General features: G+C 43.4%; 1 protein-coding gene across 2 annotated transcripts in view; it reads right to left on the bottom strand.

Annotated features, from left to right (window-relative positions):
- The window catches only part of AP2B1 (adaptor related protein complex 2 subunit beta 1), a 131,274-nt gene that overhangs the window by 90,568 nt on the left and 24,963 nt on the right, over positions 1–15,743 (bottom strand). For both annotated transcript variants that reach the window (XM_077296260.1, XM_077296259.1), the window contains exon 4: positions 834–969. In XM_077296260.1, coding sequence (XP_077152375.1) covers positions 834–969 — 136 coding nt within the window. The remainder of the gene's footprint in view (positions 1–833; positions 970–15,743) is intronic.

The raw sequence follows: 15,743 nt of genomic DNA, 5'->3' as shown, positions 1-15,743 counted from the left end.
CACTTTCAGTGTACTCTCTGACAGGAAGCATGGCTTCGGTGAAGAATAGCATGGTTTGTGAAAACAGGTAATAGAGTAATGTGCGACACTGCTAAAAATGAGACAATATTGAGAAATGTGCCCCAACGTATACATAGAATATTAAATTAAGCTTGACAAAAATTAATTAAAAAGGCGTTGTCCACTACTCGGACACCCCACTCTCTGTATCCTCCGCAGTAAAATAATAATACTTATATCCACCGCCAGTGCAGGCGCTATTCCAGCGAGGTCTACCAGGAGTCGAGTGACAATTGTTATGTCACACAATCTCTACGGCCAATCAAAAGTGGTTTGAGGCTATGTGCACACGTCAGGATTTTGTCAGGATTTTTCATCAGGTTTTGTAGCCAAAACCACGAGTGGGTGATAAATGCAGAAGTGGTGCATATGTTTCTATTATACTTTTCCTCTAATTGTTCCACTCCTGGTTTTGGCTACAAATCCTGAGGAAAAATCCTGACAAAATCCTGACGTGTGCACATAGCCTAATGCTCTTCCCTTACAAACCTAACAGACATCTGGAAGAAGTGAGAGCAGCTGCAGCGGATGGTGGATTTGTTCGAGCGATGATTGGCTGCAGGGGTCACGCAACATCACGGGAGAGCTAGTGCGGACACAATTGGAACGCCGCCCATACCGGAGGGGAGTATAAGTAATCATTTTACAGGGGGGAGCATAAGGGTTGAAAAAGGATAGTCCCGAGCAGGGGGCAACCCCTTTAATATAGGGGGATTTAATATATGAGGGATGTATCAAAACAAGGGTTCTATATAGCTGAAAAATAAAACTACCTTAACAAAGCTATTCACAGCCATGATAGCCATGTCTGGCTGGCTCTTGGCATAGTTCATCAGGTAGAGGTACACAAGTTTCTTCAGCTCTAGGTTGTCGGTTTGCATACAATTCACCACATCTGGAAACAAGGAGCTGCCGTAAAAGAAAAGAAAAATGTAAATTAAGTGTCCAGGCATTTCAGAGTGCTTAATCAGAAAAAATGGATCTCCAGTAGTTATTAAGAAAATAGTCCGCAGTGAAGTTTGGACCTAACGCATTGGTAAAAGATGGAGATTCACTTTTTTAGTCTCATTTTCTCTGTTTGCTAAGCATTCAGCCAAAAACGCTCCTATAGAGTAGCAGTGTGGTTATTCCCTATGCCTGTAGAAGGGAAGGTCCTAGCAGCTAAGAAGAAGAAAATAACCAGTACTCCAGACAATAGGTTAGTGTTTTGCAAGGGGAGAACAGTTTACGGTCAGGTTACCAAGCGCACACTGTAGCACAGTCCAAGTTCTAAAGTTGATGTTCTCAGCCTAATGAGAATTCATCAGTCTCCAGGAACCTCGGGAGACTAAAATGTTCCTTTCTAGTCTTATAGGCAGAAGGTCTTCATCCAGCAGTCTACAAACTCCAGAAAATACCTTTCAGAACAATATGGGGTGGTGCAACAGGGGGTCCTTGGTGGAAAGACTTGCATAACCAATTCAAGATGATGCACACAACATGTCTGGCTTATATGGTGAACCCAATGTCCTGCCATAAATAAAGCAAGGCAGAGTCTGCACATGGTATGAAGAAAACATATCATGCACTGTGTACACTTCTATGCACCATGTAACAGATTAAGACTTGTGCTGATCACATTTTTTCAGCTTCTGGGCTCTTTTCACATTTGACTCATTGAAGTCCAGTAATTACACTTACGAATATATATATATATATATATATATATATATATATATATATATATATATATATATATATATATTTATTAATATATATAAATAACAGGATTAGTGGAGGAGGAAACACTATAATAGTGGCGGAGCCCTGTTATAAAACCCCTTTTTGAGAAAGCGACCGCGAAACGTGCGTCAAGGGGGTGGTGTGTGGAGCGTGGTGAGACATCTCAGACCTAATGGGTAAGCTGCTTTATATGATATGAGGTGATGAGTCCTGTAGGCACTATGGCACTTTAGCTAGTGATATAACCTGCACTGTTGCAATTTTTTTTTTTTTTTCATACTATGGCTCCCACAATAGCAGTCCTTGTGATATGATGTGATAGGTGTTGTCATCCGCTCCGCCACTATTATAGTGTTTCCTCCTCCACTAATCCTGTTATTTATATGTATTGTATTTATATTTGATTACTCAGTTTGAATTATATATTTTGATAATGTAAATAAAATTATACAATTTTTAAATAAAATGCGTATTGGGACTTGTATACTCCGTTCTGTTGTTTTGTATTTATTGGGGAGTTTCCTAGACTGTCCTATTGTTTCGGACAGAAATATTGGGAGAGATATAACAATCCTTGTCTCTCGGCCACGCATATGTATTAATTTTTGTGAGTTTTGTATTGAATATATATATATATATATATATATATATATATATATATATATATATATATATTCGTCTAAGGGGCACCTCCATCTGTTTTTCTGTTTGTCACGGAAATCCTGCGTCGCTGATTGGTCGCGGCTGGCAGGCTGTCCGTTAACGCTGCTATTAACCCTGTGTGACCAACTGCCTATGCAGCATCAATAGTAAAAAGATCTAATGTTAAAAATAATAAAATAAAAAAACATTATATTCTCACCTTCCATTGCCTTTCCCGCTGCTCCTCGCAACGCCCCGGTCCATGAATTGCGGTCTCGCGAGACCGCTACATCATCATCTCGCAAGACCGCAATGCATTCTTGGGACCGGAGCGTCGCAAGGAGCATCGGTAAACACCTGGGCTGGATCCGGGGGCAGACGGAAGGTGAGTATATAACTATTTTTTATTTTAATTATTATTTTTTTTTTTCTAACAGGGATATGGTGCCCACATTGCTATATACTACGTGGGCTGTGTAGATACTGCATGGGCTGTGTTATATACTACGTCTGTGTTATATACTACGTGGAGTGCAATATATTACGTGGCTGGGCAATATACTACGTGGGCTGTGCTATATACTACGTGGGCTGTGCTATATACTACGTGGGCTGTGCTATATTTCTCTGCTGTATCTGTGCATCATGAATTGTGGTATGTGTTAAAGAGGGGGCCCACTGAGACTCTTTCACCCGGGGCCCTCAAAAACCTGGAGCAGGCCCTGGCTTCACTGATTGTTCGCGGCCAGGCGTGACCAATCAGCGACAGGGGCAGTCCGACCGCGGATTGGCGCGGAATTTGAACCACGCTTCGCTAATTGGTCGCGTCCGGCCGGACGAATCCTGTGTATAAATTGCATTATTCTGAAAACTTCATACATAAACTACATACATATTCTAGAATATCCGATGCGTTAGAATCGAGCCACCATCTAGTAATAAATATACAGGTGTGACCGACTGCAAAAGATTGAGCTACTTATACTGCATACGCATTTTTGTAAGCAAAGTGGATCTTTGCCTTTCTTCCTTACCCCTGGCAGCACATTTGTGAACATATCAGCCCGGCTGGTGCACTGGGACCTCAGCCTCCAGTAGGATGGCTCATAGCTGGGACTAACAACCCAGGGCACAATGCAAACTCAGATTTCACAAATGTGCTGCCATAAATGCAAGTGCAATTCCCATGTTTTATCATCAAATCCTTTTTTTGATGGAGACACTTTTTTTTCTCCCCTCCAATACACAGCTCCAAATGACTTGAAAAAACAGAATACAGTTTGCTGGCTATTTGCAGCCATCACTAGAGCAAGACTATCACACAGCGTCTTATTACGGAGTTCATTGCATTACAGTGAGCAGTAAGCTCCCTCTAGTGGTGCCTGCAGGAAAACAACATGAAGGGGGATATGGAGAAAAATGAAGGTCCAACTCCCATTAAAAAATATATATTTGGTACCCGTTTAATGACAAAAAACGTTTTCTGTCATTAAACGAGGGGTACCAACAATTTTGACCACGTGTGTAAAATTAAACTTTTATTATAATAAAATGTGGTTAGCTAGAAGGTTTTTCATACATCTACTAGATGTATAAAAGGTCACAGCTATAGGTTATATAGTCACAGCACTGACTCACTAGATCCCAATGATACAATTATACAGGGTGATTCACTCACTACTTTACCCAGACAAATTGCTGTAACTTCTAAAAGATGGTTGACCGTACTAAAATTTGGGCTGTACAGATTTTGGTTCATGAGAAGTGAGAGAATAGACTTCACAGACAAGAAACATCCTCATGCCGAGTGGTCTTGCCGACTTGTCGCCCAACCGGTCATCTCCACTACGAGATAGACTTGCCGCACGCCTTTCTGAGAATCTGTAGTTTGTAGGTGGTGTTCGCATTTCACTCCTGCCAAATTCCTTCTTCATATGTTAACAATGTACAGATACAGAGTGGAGGAGCAGGTTTTCATTGTGTGATCTTATTGGAAAGCGGAGTCCTTAAAGAAGTGCCAACGTGAGTTTCTAAAGAAGTCCAGAGGTCGAAATCTGCCGTCCAAATTGTGTATTCTGTCATTAGTGAATAAGCTGCAACGTACAGGAACATTACTGGAGGCATGATGGAGGACGCCTGAAAATGTCTGACGAAACAAATCATGGCTGTGGAGTTGGTAAGCCAAACCTCGGACTTCCTCAATTTCCCTGACTTGCGACTCAGACTCCACAGCATTGTCTCACTACTGAGCATGTACATAAAGTGCAGGACAGATTCATCTCCACTAAAAGCCAAGATCATTAGACGAGGAACAGAACAGACATTTATAGGACATTTCATAACTTTACCAAATTCTTATGAAAACATTTAGAGCACATCCTGCATTATACCACTGTACCCAATGTATTATATATTTTAGGAGTCAAAGTTGGTCCATTTTATACCGACACTACCAAAATGGACACCAACTCAGACTCCGTCTCCACAGCCCTTTCAAGATGAGAACAGCAACTTCTGGCATCTCAATGTAAATTATTGCACAGGCTTTCCTAGGAGACAGGCATGTTGTATTCTTACATGTCAACTAGCAGCCAAGAAAGGTCCTGTCATTCAGGAATTGAAAGGGCTGGATCAAGAAAAGAGAAAACCTTATTGCCGGATGTTTTCCTTTGGGGCCATTTGGAGGGCTCGGTGTACAGAAACAAGTCACAAATATTACAGGAACTTCAGGAAAACATAGAACGATAAATTCAGGCTATGACTACAGATGTCCTGCTGACACACACTCAACAAGATGGAACGGCATGAGCAGGCGTGTATGGATGCGAACGATGGATATTTTCAACACCTGCTTTAAAACAGTTTCTCATAAACCAAGGTATGTACAGTCCAGTTTTTAGCATGATAGTTAGTCTCAATTAGGCTGGTTTCACACTAGCGTTTTGATCCGCAGCGTTTTAGTGCTAAAAAACGCATGCGTTTTTTTTCCTATACTTAACATTAAAAACGCATGCGTTTTTTAGCATGCATTTTGACGCGTTTTCGGCAACGCATGCGTTAATTGACGTGTGCGTTCAGTTGCAGAAATGCAACCTTTAGTAATTTCTAGCGGCGTTTTTTTGCCGCAAAAAAACGCATGCGTTTATTCGCGGCAAAAAAATGCATTGCTGTCTATGTAAACGCATACGTTTTTAAGCACATGCGTTTGCTTGCGTTAAAAACGTATGCGTTTTTATAGAAAAACACAAGAAAACACAAGAAAAAACAAGAAAACCCTAACCCTACCCCTAACCCTAACAAGCCACCCCCCACCATCAAGGTGATAAAGGGATACAAACCCTAACCCTACCCCTAACCCAATATGACAGTCAATACTCTACGAGTTTATATTTTTAGTACTCTATAGCAATACCGTATATCTTGGGGTGTCCACATTGAAAAAAGCTTTTTATTAGAAGAATGTCCTGGTCACCAGGTCAACATAATAGCCAATTCCTATGGATCCCTAGGGTTAGGGTTAGGGTTAGGGGTAGGGTCCCTTTATCACCTTGATGGTGGGGGGTGGCTTGTCAGGGTTAGGGTTTGGATCCCTTTATCACCTAGATGGTGGGGGGGTGGCTTGTCAGGGTTAGGGTTAGGGTTTGGATCCCTTTATCACCTTGATGGTGGGGGGTGGCTTGTCAGGGTTAGGATTAGGGGTAGGGTTAGGGTACCGTCTCACAGTGGCACTTTTGTCGCTACGACGGTACGATCCGTGACGTTCCAGCGATATCCATACGATATCGCTGTATCTGACACGCTGCAGCGATCAGGGACCCTGCTGAGAATCGTACGTCGTAGCAGATCGTTTGGAACTTTCTTTCGTCGCTGGATCTCCCGCTGTCATCGCTGGATCGTTGTGTGTGACACCGATCCAGCGATGCGTTCGCTTGTAACAAGGGTAAACATCGGGTTACTAAGCGCAGGGCCGCGCTTAGTAACCCGATGTTTACCGTGGTTACCAGCATAAAAGTAAAAAAAAACAAACAGTACATGCTTACATTCCGGTGTCTGTCCCCCGGCGTTCTGCTTCTCTGCACTGTGAGCGCCGGCCAGCCGGAAAGCGAGCACAGCGGTGACGTCACCGCTGTGCTTTCCGGCTGGTGCAGACACAGTGCAGAGAAGCAGAACGCCGGGGGACAGACACCGGAATGTAAGCATGTACTGTTTGTTTTTTTTTACTTTTACGCTGGTAACCACGGTAAACATCGGGTTACTAAGCGCGGCCCTGCGCTTAGTAACCCGATGTTTACCCTGGTTACCCGGGGACTTCGGCATCGTTGGTCGCTGGAGAGCTGACTGTGTGACAGCTCCCCAGCGACCACACAACCACTTACCAACGATCACGGCCAGGTCGTATCGCTGGTCGTGATCGTTGGTAAATCGTTATGTGAGACGGTACCCTTAGGGTTTGGATCCCTTTATCACCTAGATGGTGGGGGGTGGCTTGTCAGGGTTAGGGTTTGGATCCCTTTATCACCTAGATGGTGGGGGGTGGCTTGTCAGGGTTAGGGTTAGGATCCCTTTATCACCTTGATGGTGGGGGGTGGCCTATCAGTGACCTGGTGACCAGGACATTCTAATAAAAAGCTACCCCTAACCCTAACCCTAGGGATCCTAACCCTAACTCTATCCATAACCCTAACCCTAGCTATTTCTATTTATAGTGGGTTTTCTAGTTGATTTTGATGATTGGAAGCTGTCACACACTTCTCAGCATGCGTTTAAAAAACGCAAACGCATGGAAAAACGCATGTAAACGCGGCAAAACGCCGCAGTTTTTTTTCTGCATGCAAAAACGCATGCGTCTAAAAAACGCGGCGTTTTGCCGCGTTTACATGCGTTTTTTTTTTTTTAACCCCTTAATCCCGTATGACGTACTATCCCGTCAAGGTGACCTGGGACTTAATTCCCGGTGACGGGATAGTACGTCATACGCGATCGGCCGCGCTCACGGGGGGAGCGCGGCCGATCGCGGCCGGGTGTCGGCTGCATATCGCAGCTGACATCCGGCACTATGTGCCAGGAGCGGTCACGGACCGCCCCCGGCACATTAACCCCCGGCACACCGCGATCAAACATGATCGCGGTGTACCGGCGGTACAGGGAAGCATCGCGCAGGGAGGGGGCTCCCTGCGGGCTTCCCTGAGACGATCGGTACAAGGTGATGTACTCACCTCGTACCGAACGTCTTCTCCCTGCAGGCCCCGGATCCAAAATGGCCGAGGGGCTGTATCCGGGTCCTGCAGGGAGCACTTCCGGGTCGGAGCAGGCTGCAGATGAAAGCTGCAGCCTGCTCCGATGAAAGTATGATCGCGGATCTGATAGAGTGCTGTGCACACTATCAGATCTGCGATCTGTGATGTCCCCCCTGGGATAAAGTAAAAAAGTAAAAAAAAAAATTTCCACATGTGTAAAAAAAAAAAAAAAAAAAAAAAAATCCTAAATAAATAATAATAAAAAAAAAAATATTATTCCCATAAATACATTTCTTTATCTAAAAAAAACAAACAAAAACAATAAAAGTACACATATTTAGTATCGCCGCGTCCGTAACGACCCAACCTATAAAACTGGCCCACTAGTTAACCCCTTCAGTAAACACCGTAAGAGGAAAAAAAAAAAAAACGAGGCAAAAAACAACGCTTTATTACCATACCGCCGGACAAAAAGTGGAATAACACGCGATCAAAAAGACGGATATAAATAACCATGTTACCGCTGAAAACGTCATCTTGTCCCGCAAAAAACGAGCCGCCATACAGCATCATCAGCAAAAAAATAAAAAAGTTATAGTCCTCAGAATAAAGCGATGCCAAAATAATTATTTTTTCTATAAAATAGTTTTTATCGTATAAAAGCGTCAAAACATAAAAAAATGATATAAATGAGGTATCGCTGTAATCGTACTGACCCGACGAATAAAACTGCTTTATCAATTTTACCAAGCGCAGAACGGTATAAACACCTCCCCCAAAAGAAATTCATGAATAGCTGGTTTTTGGTTATTCTGCCTCACAAAAATCGGAATAAAAAGTGATAAAAAATGGTCACGTGTCCGAAAATGTTACCAATAAAAACGTCAACTCGTCCCGCAAAAAACAAGACCTCACATGACTCTGTGGACCAAAATGTGGAAAAATTATAGGTCTCAAAATGTGGAGACGCAAAAACTTTTTTGCTATAAAAAGCGTCTTTTAGTCTGGTTTCACACTTGCGTTTTTATCTGCATGCGTTTTTTAAAAAAACCGCATGTGTGAAAAAATGCATGTAAACGCGGTAAAACGCATGCGTTTTTATAGAAAAACACAAGAAAACAAGAAAAAAACAAAAAACCCTAACCCTACCCCTAACCCTACCCCAACCTGAAATACGTGGCACTGAAATACGTGGCACTGAAATATACGTTTATATACGTATATAAGTGCCACGATATTTCAGTGGCCACGTATATAAGTGCCACGTATTTAAGTGCCACGTATTTAAGTGCCACGTATTTAAGTGCCACGTATTTAAGTGCCACGTATTTAAGTGCCACGTATTTAAGTGCCACGTATTTAAGTGCCACGTATTTAAGTGCCACGTATTTAAGTGCCACGTATTTAAGTGCCACGTATTTAAGTGCCACGTATTTAAGTGCCACGTATTTAAGTGCCACGTATTTAAGTGCCACGTATTTAAGTGCCACGTATTTAAGTGCCACGTATTTAAGTGCCACGTATTTAAGTGCCACGTATTTACGTGCCACGTATTTACCAGTGCCTGAAATACGTGGCACTGAAATACGTGGCACTGAAATATCGTGGCACTGAAGTATTTACGTGCCACGTATTTTTCAGTGCCTGAAATACGTGGCACTGAAATACGTGGCACTGAAATACGTGGCACTGAAATATCGTGGCACTGAAATATCGTGGCACTGAAATACGTGGCACTGAAATACGTGGCTCTTAAATACGTGGCTCTTAAATACGTGGCTCTTAAATACGTGGCTCTTAAATACGTGGCTCTTAAATACGTGGCACTTATATACGTGGCACTTATATACGTGGCACTTATATACGTGGCACTTATATACGTGGCACTTATGACTGTCAGAAAATGTTCAGTAAACGGTTAGGGGTGAGGTTAGGGGTAGGGTTTCAGGTAGAATTGGGGAGTTTCCACTGTTCAGGCACATCAGGGGCTCTCCAAACGCGACATGGCGTCCAATCTCAATTCCAGCCAATTCTGCGTTGAAAAAGTAAAACAGTGCTCCTTCCCTTCCGAGCTCTCCCGTGCGTCCAAAAAGGGGTTTACCCCAACATATGGGGTATCAGCGTACTAGGGACAAATTGAACAACAACTTCTGGGGTCCAAGTTCTCTTGTTATCCTTGGGAAAATAAAAATTTGGGGGGCTAAAAATCATTTTTGTGGGAAAAAAAATATGTTTTATTTTCACGGCTCTGCGTTGTAAACTGTAGTGAAACACTTGGGGGTTCAAAGTTCTCACAACACATCTAGATAAGTTCCTTGGGAGGTCTAGTTTCCAATATGGGGTCACTTGTGGGGGGTTTGTACTATTTGGGTACATCAGGGGCTCTGCAAATGCAACGTGACGCCTGCAGACCAATCCATTTAAGTCTGCATTCCAAATGGCGCTCCTTCCCTTCCGAGCTCTGTCATGCGCCCAAACAGTGGTTCCCCCCCACATAGGGAGTATCAGCGTACTCAGGACAAATTGGACAACAACTTTTAGGGTCCAATTTATCCTGATACCCTTGTGAAAATACAAAACTGGGGGCTAAAAAATCATTTTTGTGAAAAAGAAAAATAATTTTTATTTTCACGGCTCTGCGTTATAAACTGTAGTGAAACACTTGGGGGTTCAAAGTTCTCACAACACATCTAGATAAGTTCCTTGGGGGGTCTAGTTTCCAATATGGGGTCACTTGTGGGGGGTTTGTACTGTTTGGGTACATCAGGGGCTCTGCAAATGCAACGTGATGCCTGCAGACCAATCCATTTAAGTCTGCATTCCAAATGGCGCTCCTTCCCTTCCGAGCTCTGTCATGCGCCCAAACAGTGGTTCCCCCCCACATAGGGGGTATCAGCGTACTCAGGACAAATTGGACAACAACTTTTAGGGTCCAATTTATCCTGATACCCTTGTGAAAATACAAAACTGGGGGCTAAATTTCATTTTTGTGAAAAAAAAAAAATAAATTATTTTCACGGCTCTGCGTTATAAACTGTAGTGAAACACTTGGGGGTTCAAAGTTCTCACAACACATCTAGATAAGTTCCTTGGGGGGTCTAGTTTCCAATATGGGGTCACTTGTGGGGGGTTTGTACTGTTTGGGTACATCAGGGGCTCTGCAAATGCAACGTGACGCCTGCAGACCAATCCATTTAAGTCTGCATTCCAAATGGCGCTCCTTCCCTTCCGAGCTCTGTCATGCGCCCAAACAGTAGTCCCTCCCCACAAATGGGGTATCAGCGTACTCCAGACAAATTGGACAACAACTTTTGGGGTCCAATTTATCCTGATACCCTTGTGAAAATACAAAACTGGGGGCTAAAAAATCATTTTTGTGAAAAAAAAAAATAATTTTTATTTTCACGGCTCTGCGTTATAAACTGTAGTGAAACACTTGGGGGTTCAAAGCTCTCAAAACACATCTAGATAAGTTCCTTAGGGGGTCTACTTTCCAAAATGGTGTCACTTGTGGGGTTTTTTAATGTTTAGGCACATCAGGGGCTCTCCAAATGCAACATGGCATCCCATCTTAATTCCAGTCAATTTTGCATTGAAAAGTCAAATAGCGCTCCTTCCCTTCCGAGCTCTGCTATGCACCCAAACAGTGGTTTACCCCCACATATGGGGTATCGTCGTACTCAGGACAAATTGCACAACAACTTTTGTGGTCTAATTTCTTCTCTTACCCTTGGGGAAATAAAAAAATGGGGGTGAAAAGATCATTTTTGTGAAAAAATATGATTTTTTATTTTTACGGCTCTGCATTATAAACTTCTGTGAAGCACTTGTTGGGTCAAAGTGCTCAACACACATCTAGATAAGTTCCTTAAGGGGTCTACTTTCCAAAATGGTGTCACTCGTGGGGGGTTTCAATGTTTAGGCACATTAGGGGCTCTCCAAACGCAACATGGCGTCCCATCTCAATTCCAGTCAATTTTGCATTGAAAAGTCAAATGGCGCTCCTTCCCTTCTGAGCTCTGCCCTGCGCCCAAACAATGGTTTACACCCACATATGGGGTATCAGTGTACTCAGGACAAACTGCACAACAATTTTTGTGGTCCAATTTCTTCTCTTACCCTTGGGAAAATAAAAAATTGGGGGTGAAAAGATCATTTTTGTGAAAAAATATGATTTTTTATTTTTACGGCTCTGCATTATAAACTTCTGTGAAGCACTTGTTGGGTCAAAGTGCTCAACACACATCTAGATAAGTTCCTTAAGGGGTCTACTTTCCAAAATGGTGTCACTCGTGGGGGGTTTCAATGTTTAGGCACATTAGGGGCTCTCCAAACGCAACATGGCGTCCCATCTCAATTCCAGTCAATTTTGCATTGAAAAGTCAAATGGCGCTCCTTCCCTTCTGAGCTCTGCCCTGCGCCCAAACAATGGTTTACACCCACATATGGGGTATCAGTGTACTCAGGACAAACTGCACAACAATTTTTGGGGTCCAATTTCTTCTCTTACCCTTGGGAAAATAAAAAATTGGGGGTGAAAAGATCATTTTTGTGAAAAAATATGATTTTTTATTTTTACGGCTCTGCATTATAAACTTCTGTAAAGCACTTGTTGGGTCAAAGTGCTCACCACACATCTAGATAAGTTCCTTAGGGGGTCTACTTTCCAAAATGGTGTCACTTGTTAGGGGTTTCAATGTTTAGGCACATCAAGGGCTCTCTAAATGCAACATGGCGTCCCATCTCAATTCCAGTCAATTTTGCATTGAAAAGTCAAATGGCGCTCCTTCCCTTCCGAGCTCTGCCCTGCGCCCAAACAATGGTTTACACCCACATATGGGGTATCAGCGTACTCAGGACAAATTGCACAACAATTTTTGGGGTCCAATTTCTTCTCTCACCCTTGGGAAAATAAAAAATTGGGGGTGAAAAGATAATTTTTGTGAAAAAATATGATTTTTTATTTTTACGGCTCTGCATTATAAACTTCTGTAAAGCACTTGTTGGGTCAAAGTGCTCACCACACATCTAGATAAGTTCCTTAGGGGGTCTACTTTCCAAAATGGTGTCACTTGTGGGGGGTTTCAATGTTTAGGCACATCAGGGGCTCTCCAAATGCAACATGGCGTCCCATCTCAATTCCAGTCAATTTTGCATTGAAAAGTCAAATGGCGCTCCTTTGCTTCCAAGCTCTGCCATGCGCCCAAACTGTGGTTTACCCCCACATATGGGGTATCAGCGTACTCAGGACAAATTGTACAACAACTTTTGGGGTCTATTTTCTCCTGTTACCCTTGGTAAAATAAAACAAATTGGAGCTGAAATAAATTTTGTGTGAAAAAAAGTTAAATGTTCATTTTTATTTAAACATTCCAAAAATTCCTGTGAAACACCTGAAGGGTTAATAAACTTCTTGAACGTGGTTTTGAGTACCTTGAGGGGTGCAGTTTTTAGAATGGTGTCACACTTGGGTATTTTCTATCATATAGACCCGTCAAAATGACTTCAAATGAGATGTGGTCCCTAAAAAAAAAATGGTGTTGTAAAAATGAGAAATTGCTGGTCAACTTTTAACCCTTATAACTCCGTCACAAAAAAAAAAATTTGGTTCCAAAATTGTGCTGATGTAAAGTAGACATGTGGGAAATGTTATTTATTAAGCATTTTGTGTGACATATGTCTGTGATTTAAGGGCATAAAAATTCAAAGTTGGAAAATTGCGAAATTTTCAAAATTTTCGCCAAATATTCGTTTTTTTCACAAATAAACGCAAGTTATATCGAAGAAATTTTACCACTAACATGAAGTACAATATGTCACAAGAAAACAATGTCAGAATCGCCAAGATCCGTTGAAGCGTTCCAGAGTTATAACCTCATAAAGGGACAGTGGTCAGAATTGTAAAAATTGGCCCGGTCATTAACGTGCAAACCACCCTCGGGGCTTAAGGGGTTAAACGCTGCAGATCAAAACGCAAGTGTGAAACCAGACTTAGAAGTTACTGCAGTTTGTCTGGGTAAAGTAGAGAGGGAATTACCTTGTATTTTAAATAAATTGTTTGATCACAACACAGAGCTGAAAAACAGGGATTTTTATCGTGAAATCCTTTTCTCTGAGCCACTCATTGGGGGACACAGGACGATGGGTTTATGCTGCTGCCACTAGGAGGCTGACACTAAGTAGACAAAAAAAAAAAAATGTAGCTTCTCCTCTGCAGTATAAACCACACACACTGGCTCCAGCCGAACCAGTTCCATGACAAAGCAGTAGGAAAACAAGAACATTATATTAGAGTATACCAATGTCAAACCAGCAAGCCGATAGGCCAACAGGGTGGGTGCTGTGTCCCCCAATGAGTGGCTCTGAGAAAAGGATTTTACGGTGAGTACACAAAAATCCGTTTCTCCTTCGCCTCACTGGGGACAAAGGACCATGGGACGTCCTAAAGCAGTCCCTGGGCAGAAAACTGACAGGACTTACTAGACCTCATGCACCAGCCGCCTAGAGATGCGATACCGCCGCCTGCAAGATTAGTCTTCCAAGGCTTGCATCTGCTGATGCCTGAGTGTGAACATTGTAGTGCTTCGAGAAGGTGTGCAGACTAGACCAAGTCGCAGCCTTGCAAACCTGTTCCGCTGACGCCTTGTGCCGAATGGCCCAGGAGTCCTCCACTGAATGAGTGGAGTGTGCCTTAATTTCAGCTGGGATAGGCTTATTTCTGACGCGGTAGGACTCCAGAATAGCCAAGCGGATCCACCTGGCTATTGTAGACTTAGAGGCAGCGAAGCCCTTCCTGTGACCCATGGGAAAAACAAACAAGACGTCCGTCTTACAGAAGGGTGCCATCCTTGATAAGTATGTTATGAGAGCCCTGACTAGATCCTGGGTGTGAAGAGCCCATTCAAAGCGATGTATAGGAGCCAGGCAAAAAAGGCAGGACAATGTCCTCGTTAAGGTGAAAGGAAGAAACCACCTTGGGTAACAAAGATGGAGACAGCCTGAGGACTACCTTGTCCTGGTAAAAGTTCAGAAAGGGAGCTCGACAGGACAGCGCAGCCAACTCTGATATGTGCCTGATAGACGTCACCACAACAAGAAAGGCAACCTTCCATGAAAGACAGGTGAGCGAAACATCCCGTAGTGGTTCGAGAGGAGGACACTGTAGAACATCCAAGACCAGGTTTAGGTTCCAGGGATCCAAAGGCCTTCTATGGGGGGTACCAAATTTGAGACCCCCTGAATAAAAGTCTTTACCTGCAGATTGGAAGCGATTCTGCCTTGGAACAAGACAGATAAGGCAGAAATTTGACCTTTAAGAGAACTAAGCGCTAGGCCTGAGTTCAGACCAGCATGAAGAAACTCCAGAATGGCCATAATGGAGAAAACAAGAAGAAAACGACCACGGACCCTGCACTATGCAAAGAATGATTTCCTGGTACGGTGATAGATGCGCACGGAAGTAGGCTTCTGGGCGTTAATCATGGTGGGGACCACTTCCTTAGAGAACCCAGCCTTGGTTAGGACCCAGGATTCAACGGCCATGCCATTAAATGCAGGGCCCCTGAGTTCTGGTGGTAAATCGGGCCCTGAGAGAGCAAGTCTGGACGATCCAGTAGTCGCCAGGGAACGTCAGCGACGAGCTGCACCAGTTCTGCATATCACATCCGGCACGGTCAATCCGGGGCTACTAGGATCACCAGTGTTCCTTCAGTCTTGACCTTTCTGATGACTCTCGGGAGCAATGGAAGTGGGGGAACACACATACGGAAGGCGAAACTGACACCAAGGAATGACCAGAGCATCCGCTCCAATGGTCTCTGGATCGCGTGACCGAGCTATGAACTCAGGCACTTTGGCGTTTAGTCTTGAAGCCATTAGATCGACGTCTGAAGTCCCCCAGCGATGACAAATCTGCTGGAAGATCTCCGGATGCAGAGACCACTCCCCGGAAGCAAGACCCTGGCGGCTGAGGAAGTCCGCTGTCCAGTTTTCCACCCCTGGTTTGTGAACCGCTGAGATGATTGAGTGGTTCTTCTCAGACCAACGAAGAATGTGCTTCACCTCACACATTGCCGCCTTGCT

Source organism: Ranitomeya variabilis, chromosome 3 (genome assembly GCF_051348905.1).
Source record: "Ranitomeya variabilis isolate aRanVar5 chromosome 3, aRanVar5.hap1, whole genome shotgun sequence".
Taxonomy (NCBI): domain Eukaryota; kingdom Metazoa; phylum Chordata; class Amphibia; order Anura; family Dendrobatidae; genus Ranitomeya; species Ranitomeya variabilis.
Note: the sequence above shows the minus strand (reverse complement) of the source record. Positions and strands in the feature narration are given on the sequence as shown.